This window comes from Triplophysa rosa, linkage group LG19, assembly GCF_024868665.1.
Source record: "Triplophysa rosa linkage group LG19, Trosa_1v2, whole genome shotgun sequence".
NCBI lineage: Eukaryota > Metazoa > Chordata > Actinopteri > Cypriniformes > Nemacheilidae > Triplophysa > Triplophysa rosa.
This window is the reverse complement of record NC_079908.1, coordinates 10,330,224-10,348,709: the sequence shown is the minus strand read 5'-3', so window position 1 is coordinate 10,348,709 and position 18,486 is coordinate 10,330,224. Positions and strand designations below refer to the sequence as shown.

General features: G+C 38.7%; 1 protein-coding gene across 17 annotated transcripts in view; it reads right to left on the bottom strand.

The window, feature by feature from the left end:
• The window catches only part of nrxn2a (neurexin 2a), a 316,441-nt gene that overhangs the window by 229,208 nt on the left and 68,747 nt on the right, over positions 1-18,486 (bottom strand). For 10 of the 17 annotated variants that reach the window (XM_057359543.1, XM_057359542.1, XM_057359541.1 and 7 more), the window contains one exon: positions 7,387-7,401. The exons of the other annotated variants lie outside the window; for them this stretch is intronic. In XM_057359543.1, the coding sequence (XP_057215526.1) occupies positions 7,387-7,401 (15 nt within the window). The remainder of the gene's footprint in view (positions 1-7,386; positions 7,402-18,486) is intronic. 17 annotated transcript variants of the gene reach the window in all.

Sequence of the window (18,486 nt, the reverse complement as noted above, 5' to 3'; positions counted from 1 at the left end):
ATATAAATAATATAATAAATGTAAATAATACTATTTTAATAAGTATAAATAAATACTACTAACTTATCATATAACATGAATAATATTCAATAAAAGAATCATTCTGTTATTTAATTATACAATCACTTTTTTATTACATTATCATAATATACTTTTCTACATATTAAAATATATATTAGTCTTAACATTCTACAATTCTAGCACAATAAAGCACAGTCCGTTTACAAAAAATAGATTGCAACAACACGAATATGTATGTGTATGTGCTTACTGACATGTAAACATTAGATCAGTGGTTCTTAACAGCTGACTTCAATGGGGACCTCAGGATGACTAATAATTTAAAATTAGACAAAATGAGCATTGAAATACATTTTAAAACAACTAAAAACCAAGATATTTTTATTCTTTATTTGCCAATTTTTATATTGAATAAACACTGTTCCAGTAAAAATCAAGCTCTGCAATATTGTATTGGGTAGAAATTTAGATTTTTATTGTGAGTGGGGCGGGGTGGGTTGGCTTTGGATATTGTTGAATACAGTTCTGTCATGACAACTCTCGGAGGGTTTAGCATGGTAGTGTACATGACATATAAATATATTTGGTCTTGGCGGAATAGATCTGCTAGGCTGCTGCTGCAGCGGCGGAGCAAGTACGGAGACTTGCTACTGCCAATATATCCACAACATGCTGCTGTGTGCATATAAGGAATGCTGCTGCCGCATATATAAAATATATGAATAAACCCGCATAGCTTATGTGATCACCTTGTAGCAGATCTATACAGCTGGAGCTGGGGAAGGAGGAGGGTTTCTGAAATGCGCTGCACTGCTACAACAATCACTAGCCAAGATTTAAACGTAGAGCAGCAATCTCATTGGCTGCTGATATGGAAGGAACCAATCAGTTATTATGTCAGATTGGTTTAGACTTAGGACTGCGCCATCTAGAGTTTCATGCCAGAACTTTCTCTGTCATGGGGGGGCCTTGGAGTCAAAAAGAACCCCTGCAGTAGATGATTAAATTTGATTTAATCTAGGTTTAATTTTTAATTATTATTGGTGCAACCCACCCGTACAATAATTGTTTATAGCGATTCTCAACGCATCAATGACAATGAGAAAAAAAACATACAGTCCACAGTACATGTGGGCACTTCCTGTATTATTAGCTCCTTACAACTAATAAGAACAAACTAATAAAAAGAATGGATGGTTCCTAAATCAAACAGTAAAGTGAATAATTAGTCAAGTTAAATCAAAGAGGAAATGAGCATTTATCTAGAGTATATTGTCCCTGACTGAGGCAGGCATGTGTCGAGTGTTCTGCCCACACTAACACTAATCAATGAGCAAAATAAGCAACAGAAATGAGCCCGTCTGAAGTGAATCATGACTCCCTCGCACTCTCCCGGCAGGTATACACTTCTGCATTAAAACGCTACAGACACAGATTTCACATTATGAAAACATCATGAAGCTTTTCCCTCCTCTCAGCTGTGATATTTAACCCTCTGATGTATGATGTCCACTACAGTCAACAGACCTTCAAACAGCTATTTCAAACCATTCAGAATGTGATGCTACATCCAAACCAGCACGGTTTGACCCTTGCCCCTTACCCATAATTCTACAGGACTGTTCTCTTAATATGGTATAGCATTTTTATTTATGACAACATAAATTCAACACGTCTGATGAAAGTGCTGATCTCTATCTCAAGAATATCTACTATTATCGGCTGCACCAATGGACAGACTGGGAGTGTTTAGATTCTTGTTTTGAAGCGAAAGAAATGTGTGCGATTAAGATTTTTCTTTTTTTTTCTTTTATAATTTATGCATCGAAGGGTTAAACGGACAAACAAGAAGAAAAAGACTACATTTTTTAAAGAACCCCTTTAGGAAATCATTGGACAACTCCATGCAAAAGTCATCTTAAGATAAAAGATTTCACCATAGATTTCCACTATACTGATAGATTAGATTTGGTGGTTTCAATATTCACATCTATCAAAGTTTTGAAAGCATTTTTTGAAAGCAGGTAAAGGGCATATAAAAATGTAAATATAAAAACTATTTGAATAACTAAGATATCATGAGGGGTATATAAACAGGTTAAATTATTAGTAATAAATACGTGTTGACTGAAAATGTCATCCATAACGTTGAAACTGCCCAGTTACTAAATTCATTTTCTTTTTGCAAAACCCAGTTGTTTCATTTTGAGAGAAAACGTCCCTCACCACCCCTGTGAATAGATGAGTTCTTGTCAGATCTGACACCGCGATTGTCACCGAGCAATGCGGCCAATCGGGTGACCTTTTCAGACATCACGACGGTTGGTTACGGTTGCATTGATTAATGTCTTCTTCAGGAGATGATCTCTGAGAGAAAACACCACAGGAGCTCTCAACGACCAAACAACAAATAACAAAACCACCACCAACATCTGGTGCCAGCCTGATTAGAGCAGTAATGGGTTAATCATATATCAACGAGCCTGTTCACACACACACACACACACACACACACACACACACAAAATGGTTTCAAGGTCGTGTAAATGAGAGGAACCATTTTTCACCAGAACCTCTGAATGGAAAAATGGCCTCTGGACTAGCTCTGAGCCCTGACCTTGCCAGCAACTTTGGCTTGGATTTCTGCACGGATGAGATCCGGGAAGGAACAGGAACGAGAAGATTTCCTTGCATTAATTCGCTTTTAAAAATGCAGGTGGGTTTTATTCGCCGTGGGCCTGGGACCCCCCGCTGAGGTGAAGTCGGAAGGGTCTGTTATACTAAAACGAACGAGTGCGTTTTGTTAGATTCTGTTTAGTATTCAGTGCATGGCTTTACAATCAAGAAGCCCACAGTCTCAGGTGAGTCGCTGCAGAGTGGGTACAAGGATTGTGTCTTTGTGATATTTACTACTGTGATAAGATCTTGCCAACAGAGGGGGCAGCTGCATACTTCAAATACCCTCAAGTTAACAATCTGATTATGGTAAATAAGTGCTGCTGTTTTTGCCGCTTGTTGACAAATGTGCAAAAAGGAGGACAAAAGCCGAAGAGAGAGATTGAGAAGAAAGTGAGACAAAAAGACGTAAGAGAGAAATGGCAGGAAAAGCGTCCTGTGAAACAAGCACTTACTTTTTTTCAGCTCCTGCTTCTCGTTGCTGAATGCCAAGGCCACTTCAAGGACGTGATGTGTTCTTTTATTGCAAAGCTATTATACGTTACAGGATTACTTATTGGCTTAGTTTGAGGCCTGGGTCATTAGTTAGATAGTGAATCTTTCTCCATTCTCTGTGTGTGTGTGAGTGAACGGAGCGTGTTTGTACCTTTGGTGTGTCTGAAATACTGCTGAGATATATTATTAACAATCAGCATTAACCAGGTCAAGCTTATCGTTTCAAATGCAGACATTACTACTGAACATAAAAAAGGATGTTAAAATCGAGTCAGCTGTCCTGCTTTGCCACTAAACCCGGCGTGATATATTACTGTTCGCTTGTAGCTGAGCCGGCGCTGTGTGTGCGACGCGCGCTCGTCTCCCCTTACAATGCTGACCTTTTAGTTGCGGAAATCCAGTCCAAAAATATCATTCCGGTTCACGTCCGTATGTAAAAAGGCAGAGGAGGGTCCCGCTGTGCCGTGGTCCTCACGCATGCTCCTCTCTCGAGGGTTCATGAACAGATCATTCCTGTTCACAGGCTTCAGGCTCGACCTGCACAGCCTCTTCGGTGGACCGGAGAGGTGATTAATCACTAGCCCCTTAATCATGCCCAAAGGTCCCGCTTTAATTAAAAACAAAGTTCTCTTTTCATTATTCCACTCCAACTGTAAGATGATAAGACCCCCACACCCCCCCCATAACATATTACTGCCTGAACCCCCACCTCTCGCTCTCTCGCTCTCTCGCTCTCTCTCTCTTTTTAAGATGAAGAAACATACGAAAGCCTCAAATTGAACGCCCACAGTTAATTGGAACAGCTGGACAGGAAAACAAGTGCCTTTACATGCAGCTGGGAATCTTAAACAAAGTCTCCATGAAATTAAAATTGACCTTATTTGTTTGTTTACCATTTTGTTTACCAATTTGTAATAGGAAATAGCACACATTACTAGTTTTGAGGTGAACTATTCATACATCTAAGTCAAATCACACAAAAAAATGTGTTGTATTCGTTAACCTAACATAAGAATTCCTGAAAATGTGATAACTCTGCAGTCTGAGGAAAGATTCCATTTTTGAATCAATCCCCCAATTTTTTACTGTACATCCAATCAATTTGCGGTGCAAAAAAAAGCCACGCCCTCTTTTCTTCTCATTCAATGTTCTGTTTCACTTGGAAATATGTCAAGATAATACTGAAGTTCAGGGCTTGACATTAAGCATTGTCATGTGGTTGTCCTTTGGACAAGTAAACTTGTCATTCACTTGTCCGAGTACAAAAATTACTTGTCCAACGATAAAAAGATGACATTTCATTTGAATTCTCAATATAATTGTTCCGGATCTAGATTGGTCAAGTTTGCTTCTAAGCATTTTAACTAGTGTCCACTTTGACCGCCTGAATTTGGTTATAGGCATACTCTCCGTGACTGCTATAAAACAAAGGCAAGCAGTAATTATTATTAGTGTTAAGGCTGTAGGTTAACTTTTTTGCACATAGCATTGGTGCTAGAAAGGTTTAAAGTTTGGTAGCACAGGCCAAACTGTAGGAGCACAAGTATAAATTGTCTGTTGTCATCATTAAAAAAAAAAATGCAAGTACAGTTCATCATGAATAGACAGGTAACTGACAAAAGACATTAATGTTACATACAGATGAATAAATTAGGGCCATATCATTTTTAGATTACCTAAATTTGTTTGAATATTTCTGTTGTGTATTTTTCCTTTTTAACTATACAATAGTGGTATATTTGTCCACATAATATTATAATAAACTGCAGTAAAATTCTTAGATACTATAGTGTTTTTGAACTTTACTATAGTATACAGTGTTTATCAATTCACTACAAGGGCACTACAATTATCAAAAGCAAATACTATAGTACACCACAGTATTTTTGTCTGAGTGTTCAATTTAACGGGACTTTTATTTTGACGGGTCTTCTGGAAGACGCTTGTTTGCTTCACTCAAACAGTAAAACGCTCGTAAAATAAACTCTCAGAGCAACTCTGACTGGAAATGAAGTTCATGTGTTCATATCCTCATACGGAGCAGACGCAGACAAATCCTCGACCATCACTCGTGTTGTATGTTAAACTGTGCACATAATTCACTCGGACACGCAGAACAGCCAGATGACATTTAAATAACAGGATTGAGCTCCGCATGTAGTTATATGGACTATAACTAGCAAAGGCGGTGCGCCATTGTTTATTGTCACACACAAAAAGCACCACCACGACAAACGCACTACACACAAACACACAGCTCTGTCTAATGCACATATTCTTATTATTCTACATATATGTCACACTGTTGTTATTTTTTTTTCAAGTTACTTGTCCAGTCGGGCAAGTAAAATTATCTCTCACTTGCCCATACAAAACATTCACTTGTCCCGGACAAGCGGAAATGTCGAGCCCTGCTGAAGTTGATCACAAAATCCAGTTCACAAGGACTTTTATGGTTAAAAACATACAAAAATCATTTATTGAGCAAATGCATATAATATCGGACCTTCTTCAAAATGTATCCTGATTCCAAAACGTAGACTTGTAATAATGGTTTTATCGTTTGAGCTGTGTTAGACAATTAAGAATATTCAGTAATAGAAAACAAACACAATTTTTTTCCATTAAGTTTGCAAGAGAGTTAAAAATGTTATCAACTAACTATTGCAGTATACAGCACTTCGGAAGGTGCTTGTCCAGAAGAACTTCCTGTTTCAGTTTTTAACACTACACAAACGTTTCAACAAAATACAACCAACAGAACATTTATAACCGAATCAAAATGCTAAAAATATCTTTAAGATTTAATATATATGTTTAAATTGAAATACAAAATAAATCAATAAAAATGAAACTGAAAGTGCTTCTGGACTAGTGTGTGGACATGTGGTCTACATCGTATACCCTGTTATCTGAGAACAGTTCTGTTCCTGGATGCTGACAGGTCAATTAAGCATTCCAGCTGTGCTAAATTACACATTATAGTAACAGCTACTATATAAAACCTATGCTACACTGTATATCATTACGTTGCAGTAGGCATGCTAGATTCTATTTAGGGCAGTGTCAACACCCTGTTTTTCATCACTGCAACCTAAGAATCTGTGATGATGCTTTGCTTAATGTTTGCTGAAAACAGTGCCTGCACGAGTTATCTGAGGTTATTACACACTGAAATCTTCTCTTACCAGTTTAAAAAAACCTATAAACCTATATTATGCAGTCATTGACAGATCTGGTCATAGGTGAATATAAACACGCTTTACATTCCACAATCTAATACAATGCCACTGCTACTGATGTGCATCAACTTCAAAACAGCTATTTCGTTTTAGGTGAAAATTTGACAGCTGACCAAAATACATTACGTTGATCTCCACCCTACATATTACAGCTCTGAAGTGTGAGAGGTTACAGAGTGTGAGCGCCTACGATCAAGTCATTCAAGCCATGACAAATAATGTGGCTAATGGCTAATACATCCCTTGGAAATGTTAGTCAAATCGCTTAAAATATTATTTAATAAAGCGGCTAGTCTTTCATCTCGAGTCACCTGGCGGGAAGGATACGGTGAGAATATGAATAAATCTGTGATACAGTTCTCTAATTAAACTGGAGCTGAGCGCGCGACTATGACTAAGCTCCCGAAATACAGCGTGGCGAAATTCAGCCGAGTTCTTTCCTCGGGTAGTAAATGTGGTTATTTCAGCAGAGAGAGGCACGAATGTGATTAAAAAAACGCTGTACGCGTCAATCACCTCAAATACATTTTTCGCGCTGTTGTCTAAAGGGTAACGTGTGTGTGAGCGCAGTAACTTATAAAAGCTTTCAAAGCACTTCAAAGCTTCCTGGCCACTCTGGCTGTCTGTTCTGATGTAATGCATGAATAAAGAAAGGGGCATTGCGATTCAAATCACGAGAGCAACCGTGCAGCCCCCATCTCCGGAAAAAAACAAAAACAAAAGTGACTCCAAATGTTAATGACATGCCATATGCCTCTCAGACTAAAATCCAAATTGCTCAAAAAACATTTTTTCAACTATAAAGACGTATATGCTGAACACCGCATCCAGAGCCCAGCAGCTACGCTTGAAGAGAACATGCATATGAAAAAGCTTTCAGCAGCCATGTGCTCTCTTGGGGGATGAGGGCTGAGATTGTATTATGAAAATTGAGGGGAACAAAGATTCTTACCTGATCCAGGATCACCTGTGGAAAAGAAGTCAAAAGTACGCAGTCAGAAAAATCGTTGCAGAACTTGGTTAAAAGACAAACGATAAAACCGAAGCTCATTTCTTAATCCGGTCACATTTTTGGTCCTCACAGAAAGTAATCGTTAAAATCTCGAGACACGCGGCGGATCCGATTCGGATTCATTCGAACTGGCTTGCGTACTGATTTACAGAAAAATGTGAATAACAGCAAGTTAAAATGAGCAGACAGACATTTCGCTGGAAAAATTAATGAGGGTGAGTTAAAAATAAAGAAATTAAATCATGCCGGATTGAAAGTCTTATTCATCCACCCCAAAAGCAAGAAAAATATATGCGTTTACAGCATATTACAGTATAAATAGCACTGCGCAGTCAAACAATGGCTCCAGTACAGAATAGCTCTTTTAGTGAACACTGAAATATGACTAATTTACATACATTACTCACATTGAAAGAATTCATTTTGTTCTGTTTGCAAACTATGAATATAAGAGTGGAGTTTTCCACTGGCAGCAGGAGCTGCTGTAATTCCAGGGAAATGAGATGAATTGTGAGCGGGGCTGAAAAAAAGGGATTCAATGAGAAATTCACCCTGAGTGAAATTCCATGCATTTATGTCACTTGTTTAACACTTAGTGTATAACTAATATTTCCAAAATATCAAAGTAAGAAAGTCTTGCCGAAATAAATAAAACCTCTTTAAGTTTAATGTGCGTCTGAATATATTCAATACAAATGACCAAATTCACAATCCAAAGATGTGCATATTTATCCTATTCAACCTGGTCTTATAGGAATTACGTACCTCTGTACAATTTTTGCAGCACCACAAAATAGGTACCATCAGGTTGGGATGTACGATTTAGGGAAAATATCTAATTGCGTTTTTTTTGACAGAAATGACCATTGCGATTAGTCAAGCTTCAGGTCAATATTGTCAATAGTGTGCAGCACAGTATGGGAAAGAAAACTATAAAAAAAAACATTGCATTTCTAATTGTTTCCATTAAAACATTACAAAATTCCATTTTGTAGTGTGTTTTGGGCATTATTCAAATAGGACTTAGGGGCTGTGTCCACCGAGGCGTTTCTGCCGGCATACGGCGTGTTTTTCAACTGTTTCCAATGGAAATGTCGCGTTTTTTGAAAACATTAGCAGCTGGCTTTTTTCCGCGCTCTGCATTTTTACCACGCTCAGTTGAAAAAATGTTCAACTTGGGGCAGAACGCTCAGCCTGCAGCGGGTGTTTTCAGCCGAGCTCCTGCCGTTTTCAGCCACGTAAATGCGTCCGCCATAAAACTCTTATCTAGACCGGCTGCGCACAGTGACAGAATTAAATAATTGTGTGTGAACTGTTACTAGAGGTGCACCGATTGACCGGCCAGAGACCGGAATCGGCCGGTTTTTCGTATGATCGGCCGGACCGGTGACCGGCCGGTCAGTCTCACGTCTCGCCGATTCCAAGCCGATATTCCAAGAACGTCACAGCCGTCAGTACACTCAAAGCCGCAAGTAAACATGCGTTTCTGAAACTGCGAAACTGTCTTTCACGGCTCATTTATACTCGCATGTGTGTCCACCGAGTCTCTACTGACTGACGCGCATCTCTCATGTCCGCTGACTGCACGCGCGTGGACACGCATCATGTACTGTACAGACAAAAAGGTGCACTGTAGTTCATCTCTCGCTGCTCCGTCTACATGGGGTATGTATGCTAACAGTGATGCTATTATCATCATGCTAAACTCTGACACATGCTAAACTCACGTTGAAGTGTTCACTCTGTGTAAAACAAACGTACAAAATTCCATTCATCCTTATTCCTTGTCTTACGTTAAAACGGTGGTCATTTCACCTAGGTAAAATGACAGTCAAAACGACTTCTACTTGTTTTTAAAAATCCAAAATATAAAAAAATGAATAAATCAACCAATATATGTGATATATATCTGATTGAGTTTTTTACTTACACAAAAAACTGCAAATACATATACATCTTCAAAGATTTTTAACTTTTTTATTGAAGTTGCAGCAAAAATCAACCAACTTATTTTAATACTACAGACCCAAGATAAAGACAATTGATTTTACATTTCAGAAAAAAAAAAATAAAGCAATGTTAGTTTCATAAACAGACAAGAATAAAGTTTAAGTATTTTATTGTTATCTTAGACTTTTGTGAGATGAGTACAAAAATGAAAAAGGTAAATTAAGTGTTTAGTTAATATCTTATTATTTGTACTTCTTTTCAGTCACAGAGTTCTTCAATTTAAGAGTTGTTTGGGAAAGAGAAGATTCTGTAATTTAATGCAGCTTGGAGAACTGCATTTAGGGAAATTTGGGGAAATTGTAATGTTCAATCATTTATTCAATGAAAATAAAAAAAATGTGTATTGAAGAAAAGTTGGTTTTATATACAGTATACTGTCAATTATAGTTTATGGATAGAAAATCGGAATCGGCAAAAATCGGAATCGGCAGGTTTCACTTGTAATAAAATCAGAATCGGCAAAGAAAATTGCAATCGGTGCGTCTCTTAACTGTTACGTCAGCATCGACAGTGAAATGGCATTAGCTCTCGTGTGTCTTGTGACTAGTTGCGTCATTACGCTCGCTTACGTTATGAAACGGCATTGGCGTCACGTGCTAACCTTGAGTGTACACTTTAATAAAACATGACTGGGTGCATTCCTGGAGCGCGATCGTCAGCGATTAAAACCTGCTGTACTCACAGAACGGTATCGTACTGCTTTGGAAGACTTGAAACGCAACCTGTTTGTAATGCTTTTATACAGTTTTTGGTCAGTGTTTGCAATAAATACTTGTGTCTGACTTCTATTTCCTTTTTGCGTGTTTATGTGGTTGGTACAGTGTAAGTGGGTCGTTTTAGGTTTAGGGTAGAAGTGGGGTTTGGTGCTCTAAAATATCTATTAACGTACAAATAATAAGTATTTATAAAATGGTTTCAGAGGCAAATCGTGACACTGACATGCATTCTCTAGTGGACCAATACAGTTCTTCTCTTTAGCGCCCCCAGTGGACTTTTGTGTCTCAAAACTGTAGCAATATGAACCTGATGGTACTTGTTTAGTGGCGCTGCAAAATGTGTACAGAGTTACGCAATTCCTATGAGACCACGGGCCCGTTTCAGAAAGGAGGTTTAGTGAAAACTCTGAGTAAATTAACCCTGAAATGAGGGAAACTCTGGATTTTCCATTTCAGAATGTGAGGTATGTCAAACCCGAGAAAGCGGGGTAACTCAAGCCCGTTTCTAAAGGAGAGGTAACTTATACTCAGAGTCAGTAACCATAGTAACTTACTCTGTGAACCTAACCTGGTCGGGAGCAGGTTTTCTTTTGTAAACACAGAGTTTCTTTCCATCTCCTCCCCCTTTTAAAGCGCAAGTGGTGTAACTCATACATTCATTCATTAATACAGTCATTCATGGCACACATTTTGATCACACAGAGACCATCTCAGTGACTTATATGTCATATCTGCTTTTATAGAGGATTCATGAAGAGGCTGCATTAATTCATTGGGATGCACTTTGATTTCAGGAGAGCAATTTAGGACCCGAGTGGAATTTTGTCATTTCCCTGTGCATTTTTATTAAAACTGTACCGTTTTTCTTTACAGTGAATTAGATATATCAAAATATATCTCATCCAATCCTTACATCAATAACATCAGCCACCGTATGTGTATTACATCAGAGCGTAATTTTCTATGGACGATGAGAAATGACTTAATAAAGTGCATAAAGAAATTAATAAATACAGACATACACGAAGCAATAAAGGTAATAAACAAGTCATTTTGATGTGCAGCCATTCCAACTGAAATCTGCTCAAAACAGGGTTCGAACCGGCGATCAGTCTAATTTTGCATGAGAGTCTGACGCCCTACAGGTGTCCTATACATCAGTAAATCCACTGTATGCAGAGCGGAAAGTGTGCCTCACTCTCAAGTGATTTCTGCCGCCATGTTGCTTTTTTTGGTACCGTTGCCATGGTGAATCGTAATATCAGAGCTTCATTAATGACGGCTTTTTATAGTCGTGGTGCACGCGCTTAACCCAGGGTAAGCCTACCCAGAGTAAATTGAACTAACTCAAATCAGCTGTTCTGAAACCAAAAACCAAACAAGTTTCTAATTTGTAAGTAAACCAACTCTGAGTTCAAGGTTTAACCCAGGGTTGGTTGAACCTCCTTATTGAAACGGGCCCCTGGTTGATTCTATTACCAGTGGCATAACTTTGTTTTGAAAAGTGGTGGGGACAAAGACGACACAAACAATACTTTAATAATTTTTTTCTGTAATAACTCGTTGGGAATATTCATGGGCGTCACAAACGTGAAAAATGTAGGTGACTCCTCCTCTAGAAAACAGTATAAAAACTGCGCCACTTTATCGATCCACGGCTTCAGTGGTGTAACGTTAGTGCGAAGGACGCATGACAAATAATATTGACACAGCTGTGAAGCAGGTTCGAATCCGCTGAACTCACTATTCTAAATTTTCACATCACATATCAGATCTGCTTCCATTTGTTTTTAAACGATATCATGTTTTCATCAATAGATCATTTAAAGCATGTTGTGCTTTATTATATGTAAGGATGGCTGTTGCCGTACGTAATTAAACGTATTAATTTGTGATAAAATAAAAACTACTGAAACGAATGTGTGTTTTCCCCATGTTAAAAATTTGGTGTTTGACACAGATTACCTGTCGGTGGGTCAAGGGTTGAGACGTTTGGGAACCCCTCCTAATAAGGACAGGCATTCAAGTATACAAGGGAAACAAATGGAAAAATAATATCTTTAAAAAATCTATTTTTAATTATTACTACAGGCATTGCCAGATAGGCTACAAATATACAACGAACTTTCTAAATTTTGTTTTGAACTCATGAAACTACAAAGTTGTGACTTTTTCCATTTGTTGGAGTTTTCTATCAAGTATCAAAATGTAATTAATCTTGCAATAGACGATAGCAACCGCATGTCGAGAACAATAAGGACGAATATATAGCACCAAAGTGCAATTAAGCGCAAAATGTTTGGTACATGTATGACTTGAACAGCCATTTTCAAATATTTTCATAATTTTATTAAAAATAAATACCTTTACAATCTGATATGTGATAGGGAAAAAATGCAGCAAACAACAGTCCCGAACCCACGACGACATGAAGTAGGTAACACTTGCTTTACTCTCTACGCCACTGGAGCAGTCGATTTTCGTGTGCCTTTCTTACATTTTGTCTATTCTAATCTGAAACTGATGGGCGGAGTTGGTATAAATAGCCTCTGCTTACAAAGCAGGCTACTTGCACGGTAAATAGACACTCCGTACTTTTTATTTCTTCCAATAAGTGGTGGGGACAAAATTGACTTTGGCAAAAAGAGGTGGGGACATGACCCACCTGTCCACCTGCAAATTACGCCTATGTCTATTACAACCTACTTTGACCATTAATAAAGGATAAACTGCAATAAGTTTAGGTAGGCTACGTCTCTAGCCATGAAATGGAAAAGTATTCACAATGGTTACATCTCAGTAAATCTCAGTTTTTTGCATTTTCTTTCGTCTGGGCAATAATGGTGAAAAGGTTCAATGTCTTCTTCTGTAGTCACATCTTCAAAGTATGCCCAAACCCCATGTTCCCTACAATAGATTCTCTTAAAGAATGTATAATAATACTGTTTCCCCAAAAACATTATGTCTTTTGCCATTTCTCTAAATGAGCTTTGTTTTCTCCTAATAATACTATTCGTGCACTGGCCCGAACCATCAAAATAATACCTTTGCAAATAAATAAATTAAAAACGAATAATACTCCTATGTGCTTCTCTCATAAGCCGTTACAGGGAGGGTTTTCCATATGCTCGTGGCTCCTGCCGATCTTGCTATCAGTGAAAGCAGATGTTCTCTCAGCAGCCCATGAGCTCTAAGGGTCACTCGAATACAGAGAGTGGAACTCTTCAATATGCATTGTACACAGTGTACAGTAAACAATCAGTTTTCAGACCTGGAGAAAGAGAAACACTTGCGTTTCTCATCTAATTTGTTGCTAAACTTCTGGGGATCTAGTTGGGGAGATGTAGTCATTACTACAAATGAAGGAAACAAATTGCCAGAATGGAGGCAAATATACTCTAAATAGCCTTTAAATAATGTGTCCCAGAAGGAGCCGAGACAGTTGAGGGTGGGTGTTAAAGGGATAGTTCACACAAAAATGAAAATGCTGTATTCACTTAAACAGTCTAATGTTGTCAAAAGCATGCGTGCGTGCCTTCATTCACTGGAACACAAGGAGAAATGACATTGTAAGAAAACAGACTCTGCTACTTATCCACAATGAAAGTGAATAGTGACTGAAGATGTAAGTCATAAACAATCTGCTTCACATCACCTTTTGTGTTTCACAGAAAAAAAAGTCACACAGGTTTGTAATGACATGAGTCAGAATAGATGACAGATTTTATTCCTTTTCAACGGAATTCTCACTTTAACATCTCATATAGACCACCGGTTCCCAATGTAGGGGTCGGGACCCCCCGGATTTCCAGAAATCTTTTTTTTTATTGGGAATAGCATATTTAGTCAATAAGTGTAACAAAACATAAAAATATTAGTTAAGCTAAAAACAAAACCAAGCAAAAAAAGCCATCAGCCTTTGGAATTTCCTCCCCCTTGATCGTGACCCCTAAGGTGATTACGTCACATTAGCAACGGCATTAGGTTAGGTGCAGCGAGTCAATTTACAGCACCACGTTAAATATTCCCATATGTGCACGATTATTTTTCAGGCTTTAAGTTTAGGATATTTTTATTTGTTGAAATGAAACGTTGGTTAATTTCAACCAAAGACAACGCAGGGAGGCCAGCGGAGGAGGGCTGCGGTCAGAAAGGCTATCGACATCAGGTAGGCTACGAAAAGAGGCCGGCGTTTGCATAAAGGGGACTGTCGTGATCTCAGTCTTGTCGTGGCCTTGTGTCTTGTGTGGGTGTGTGTTTGTCGAACACGTGGAGTGCCAGTTGACAGCTCTACAGCCCCGCCCCCGTGTCTCCCTGCCATGCTTTCCCCTCACCGGTTTCCTATCACCTCATCACTTTCACCCCGGTTGCTTGTCCCCGATTAGTAGCTTCCCCTGGTCCCTCATTATGTTCCACCTGTAGTTCATTTCCGCTATTTAGGTTTCCTCTATTTAATCCTTCTCGTCTTGTGTCAGACCGTTGTTTGTTGCAGTCGTTTCATGACCTATTCTAGTCTTGTTCTAGTCATAGTCTTAGTGATTTATCCTACGTCCTAGTCTCCAGTGCCAAGTTCTTTTGCGCTCTAGTTCTGTTTCCCCTCAGTTCCCATTGGCCATCTATCTCGGCAAGAATCAGCCGGCGGGTCGAGGCTTCTCCCCGTTGCGCGCACTCCCTTCGTGGGTCAGAATCTCCCGGACTGGGTCTACTTCCGTATCTTCCGTGAGTGCCATCGGGTCGAGTCCTCTCCCAGATCCCCTCACGTGGTTCCTGTGGGCCATTCTGGTCAGATTCTCCCGAAGTGGTTTCTCTCTCCCGTGGTTCCCATGGCCGAGACCGGTGTCCCGTGGTGGATTATATTGTTGAACTTTCAATAAAGCCTTCTAATTATTTCCGCAATTGAGTCTCCGCATTCTCTGTTCCCGCACAGTCATGACAGGGGACATCCATCTGCACTCGAATCAGTTAGATTAAATTTGACCATCTGTAGTAATAGTTCATGGTTTATGTATAACAAAACGTAAAATAGTGAGTAAATAACTATAAAGTCATTTTATGTTAGAATCAAGTGTAGCGTTAGTTCTGGCAGGTCACGTGAGTCTAGCTTGCATCAGCCGATCACATCAGGTGCAGCTAATCAACGTTAACCAGTAGTCATACAACCCACACTAGGCTGCGTCCTATTTAAGTTGCATTTCTTTACTCCTTATCAACTGCTTAATCTTGCTGCACTCAAAACCCACCTCCATCCCCGTCGCCTCCATTTCTGCCTGTATCTGTCGGATCATTTAATTTAATCCTGTTATGCATCGTGAACTGGTTCTGGTTCCCCAGGTGGGGGGGACATGTATTGCTGCGCTCCCGCTATGTCCATGCAAGGCTGCATGGACGGGCGGAGAGTTTGCCCAGAACAGTTTCATTCCGCCAACCTTAAATATATGCTATTGTTAAATATTTGACGACAGTGGTCCTGAAAGAACTGTGTTCATTTGTGTTGTCATTATGTGCGTGTTTGGATAGACCTAATAAGTGCATGTGCGCAGTTGCGCGCAATGTTTGTATACTTTGCCCACCTCCGAGGATAGTGGGGTCTCGAGTCCCTGGCACTGTTATTTTGGGGGTCGCGGGCTGAAAAGTTTGGGAACCCCTGATATAGACTACTGGAATACCTTTTAACATGTTATTGCAAGGTTATTTAATTACAAACGATCTCTTAGAAAATATCACATTTTCTTTAACCTACAGCATAGGAGTGTTATCCTTAGAAGGTGCCCTAGGAAATAATGAATAGTACTGCAAAGTAATAATACAATTTTCAATTATAAATGGAGTGTTCTTGTTACAGAAATACTAACCTGGCTGTTTAAATAAAATTATATATTACTAAAAGGTAATTGCTAAAGGACTGTGGGTAAATATGCACTATTATTAGAAACCACGTATAAGTACTGTACACACACAGTGGGGTTCAAACATCAACATTTAAGCATGAAAATAGTTTTTTTTTTAAGCTATGACAAAAAGAATACACATCCTTCTTTGATTATTTGTATAATTATTCATAAATTGGTGATGTCAAACATATTTACATTTTACTACAAATTTTGCATTGATAACACACCGCAGGCTAAAATGTTTTCAATGAATTAAAAAATAAATGCAAAACGAAGCATTATCATTTTCAGTAATGTTCTCAGGCTTTTGGACCCCACTGTGTATATTGTATGTACAAAAATGTGTAGCACATATTTCTGTCAATGTTGGCAGATCAAAAAAGGAAAGAGAAAAGAGAAAACATAACCACTAGCTGACAAATATGATTATTTTCAAATAAAAGCTCTCTACATAGCTGCCTGTCATGAGAATAGGCTCATCTTGCTCTGGGTGACATTTTGCTGCGCTGAATTAGAAATGTTTTGATTGAAGGGATGGGAACTCATCACAAAGTGTCCGTGGTTGAATCAAGGCACCATTAAAATGCGATGAATTGAAGAAAGCCAGTCGAAATTTTAACATCGCTGGAAAGTGGTTGCAGCCATGACACATTACTATTTACCCGAACATTTTCCTCCCAATTAGCAGCTTGTGCTCATTACTCTAGATTTGGGTGAATAGACGCATTGAATAAGGTTATGGCGGTTTCCTGTAGGGAACTTTCACAAGCAGTGAAGAAAAAGCTGTAAAAAAACGTTTCCATATGTTCATTTTTGTGTTATACAGACCTCTGATGGTGGAGCATCTACTGGGAACTTTTCGCAGACATCAATCTTTTCATTTATCGATGCATATTAGAATATAATTCATGTCATACTAATTTAATCTGATACCAAACAATAATAAAGATGTATACAACTGATATATATATATATCTACTAAATTATGCACATTGCTTTGTCAAACATAATATTGCACGGTAATATGGCCTAAGTATGTACAATAGGTGTAGATTGTGTTTTTTACTAATGAATGTATACTGAATGTATACTATCCTGCTTAATGATTATGACTAATGACTTTTTTTAAGGAAATGGCACTTTAGACCATTTTACAGAACTTTATTGACATAGTTCTTGACAACAACCAGTTAAAAACGTCGGAAAGCAATGCATATCAGGCCCGGTATCTAAGCTCTAGTTTTTGTAGTCGATATAAAACCCCAGGAAAGGCGACAAAAAAGAACCCCTTTTTTCTCTGCGACTGATCAATCTTGACACGTTTGCTCTGCGAGCACAGCCAGAGGCCAGAATGAGAAAGATGAACCCCTCTCCCTTCAGCATTGGCCTGGGCTGCATTAGTGTACAGAGCTCCGGCACAAAAACAAACAAAAAAGGGAGGAGAAAAAAATCATGCAGTCTCATCTCGTGTGCCATTCTGAGCTAGTTTTAAAAGTTCTTTGTCCTTCTTTCCGTTCACCCTCATGTCATTCCAAACCTGTATGCTGGTTATGCTTTTCTGTGAAACACAACATGTCATATCAAACAATGAAAGTCCATAGAAACCTATATGTCAAAACCCATAAAGGTCATAAAAGCCACGGAAAAGTGCATCATATGACCTGTGAACAATGTTCCAAGTCTGCTCAAAATTATGAATCCGTATGCATCAATATGGTCATCAGGTTTGGTCACAAGCTATGTGAGAACAATGAAATGTCATACCAATGAGGGAATGTGTTTTATTAGAAAGCTCCATGCTGAGTTACAGAAATGATTTGAAATATTAATTATTTAAGTCTGCCTACCACAGTTGTAAAAACTAAGGCTGTTACTATTATATTGGTTGTGGAGCAATCTGATGAATCAATTTTGGACATAAACCAAGTCTTATGTACACCTAAGAAAGATTGCATTGTGTGTGTTTCAAACATTTAACGTTTTTATGCATTGGGTCACTACAGTGCTCAGCTATTCAAAATGTTCAACGACATTGTTTATGCGTGGATTTTGATGGCATAGTTACACATCAACCATTGCTGCATTATCCTATAAAAGTCATCCTCAGTTATACTCAATTAACTATTTTGGTTGTTTAAATTGAGCAGCGCGTCTACACAACGGAGAATCACATCACACGCGCTCTCAGGAACATTTATGTAATTGATCTTTTGCTGCTATTTCCTCTAATATCTTTATTTAGCGCCAAACGCGCTTCGTTTGAACCCTTTCCGCTCCGCGCGCGCTGCTTCTCTCCCGCCAAAGACGCGTGCCGCATGAAAGCAGAAGAAGACACATGCTTATTTTAACAACAGTAGTGCAAACACGCAGAGCAGGTAAATGGACACACAAAAGTAAACAAAATGCAGCAATATTAAAGCATT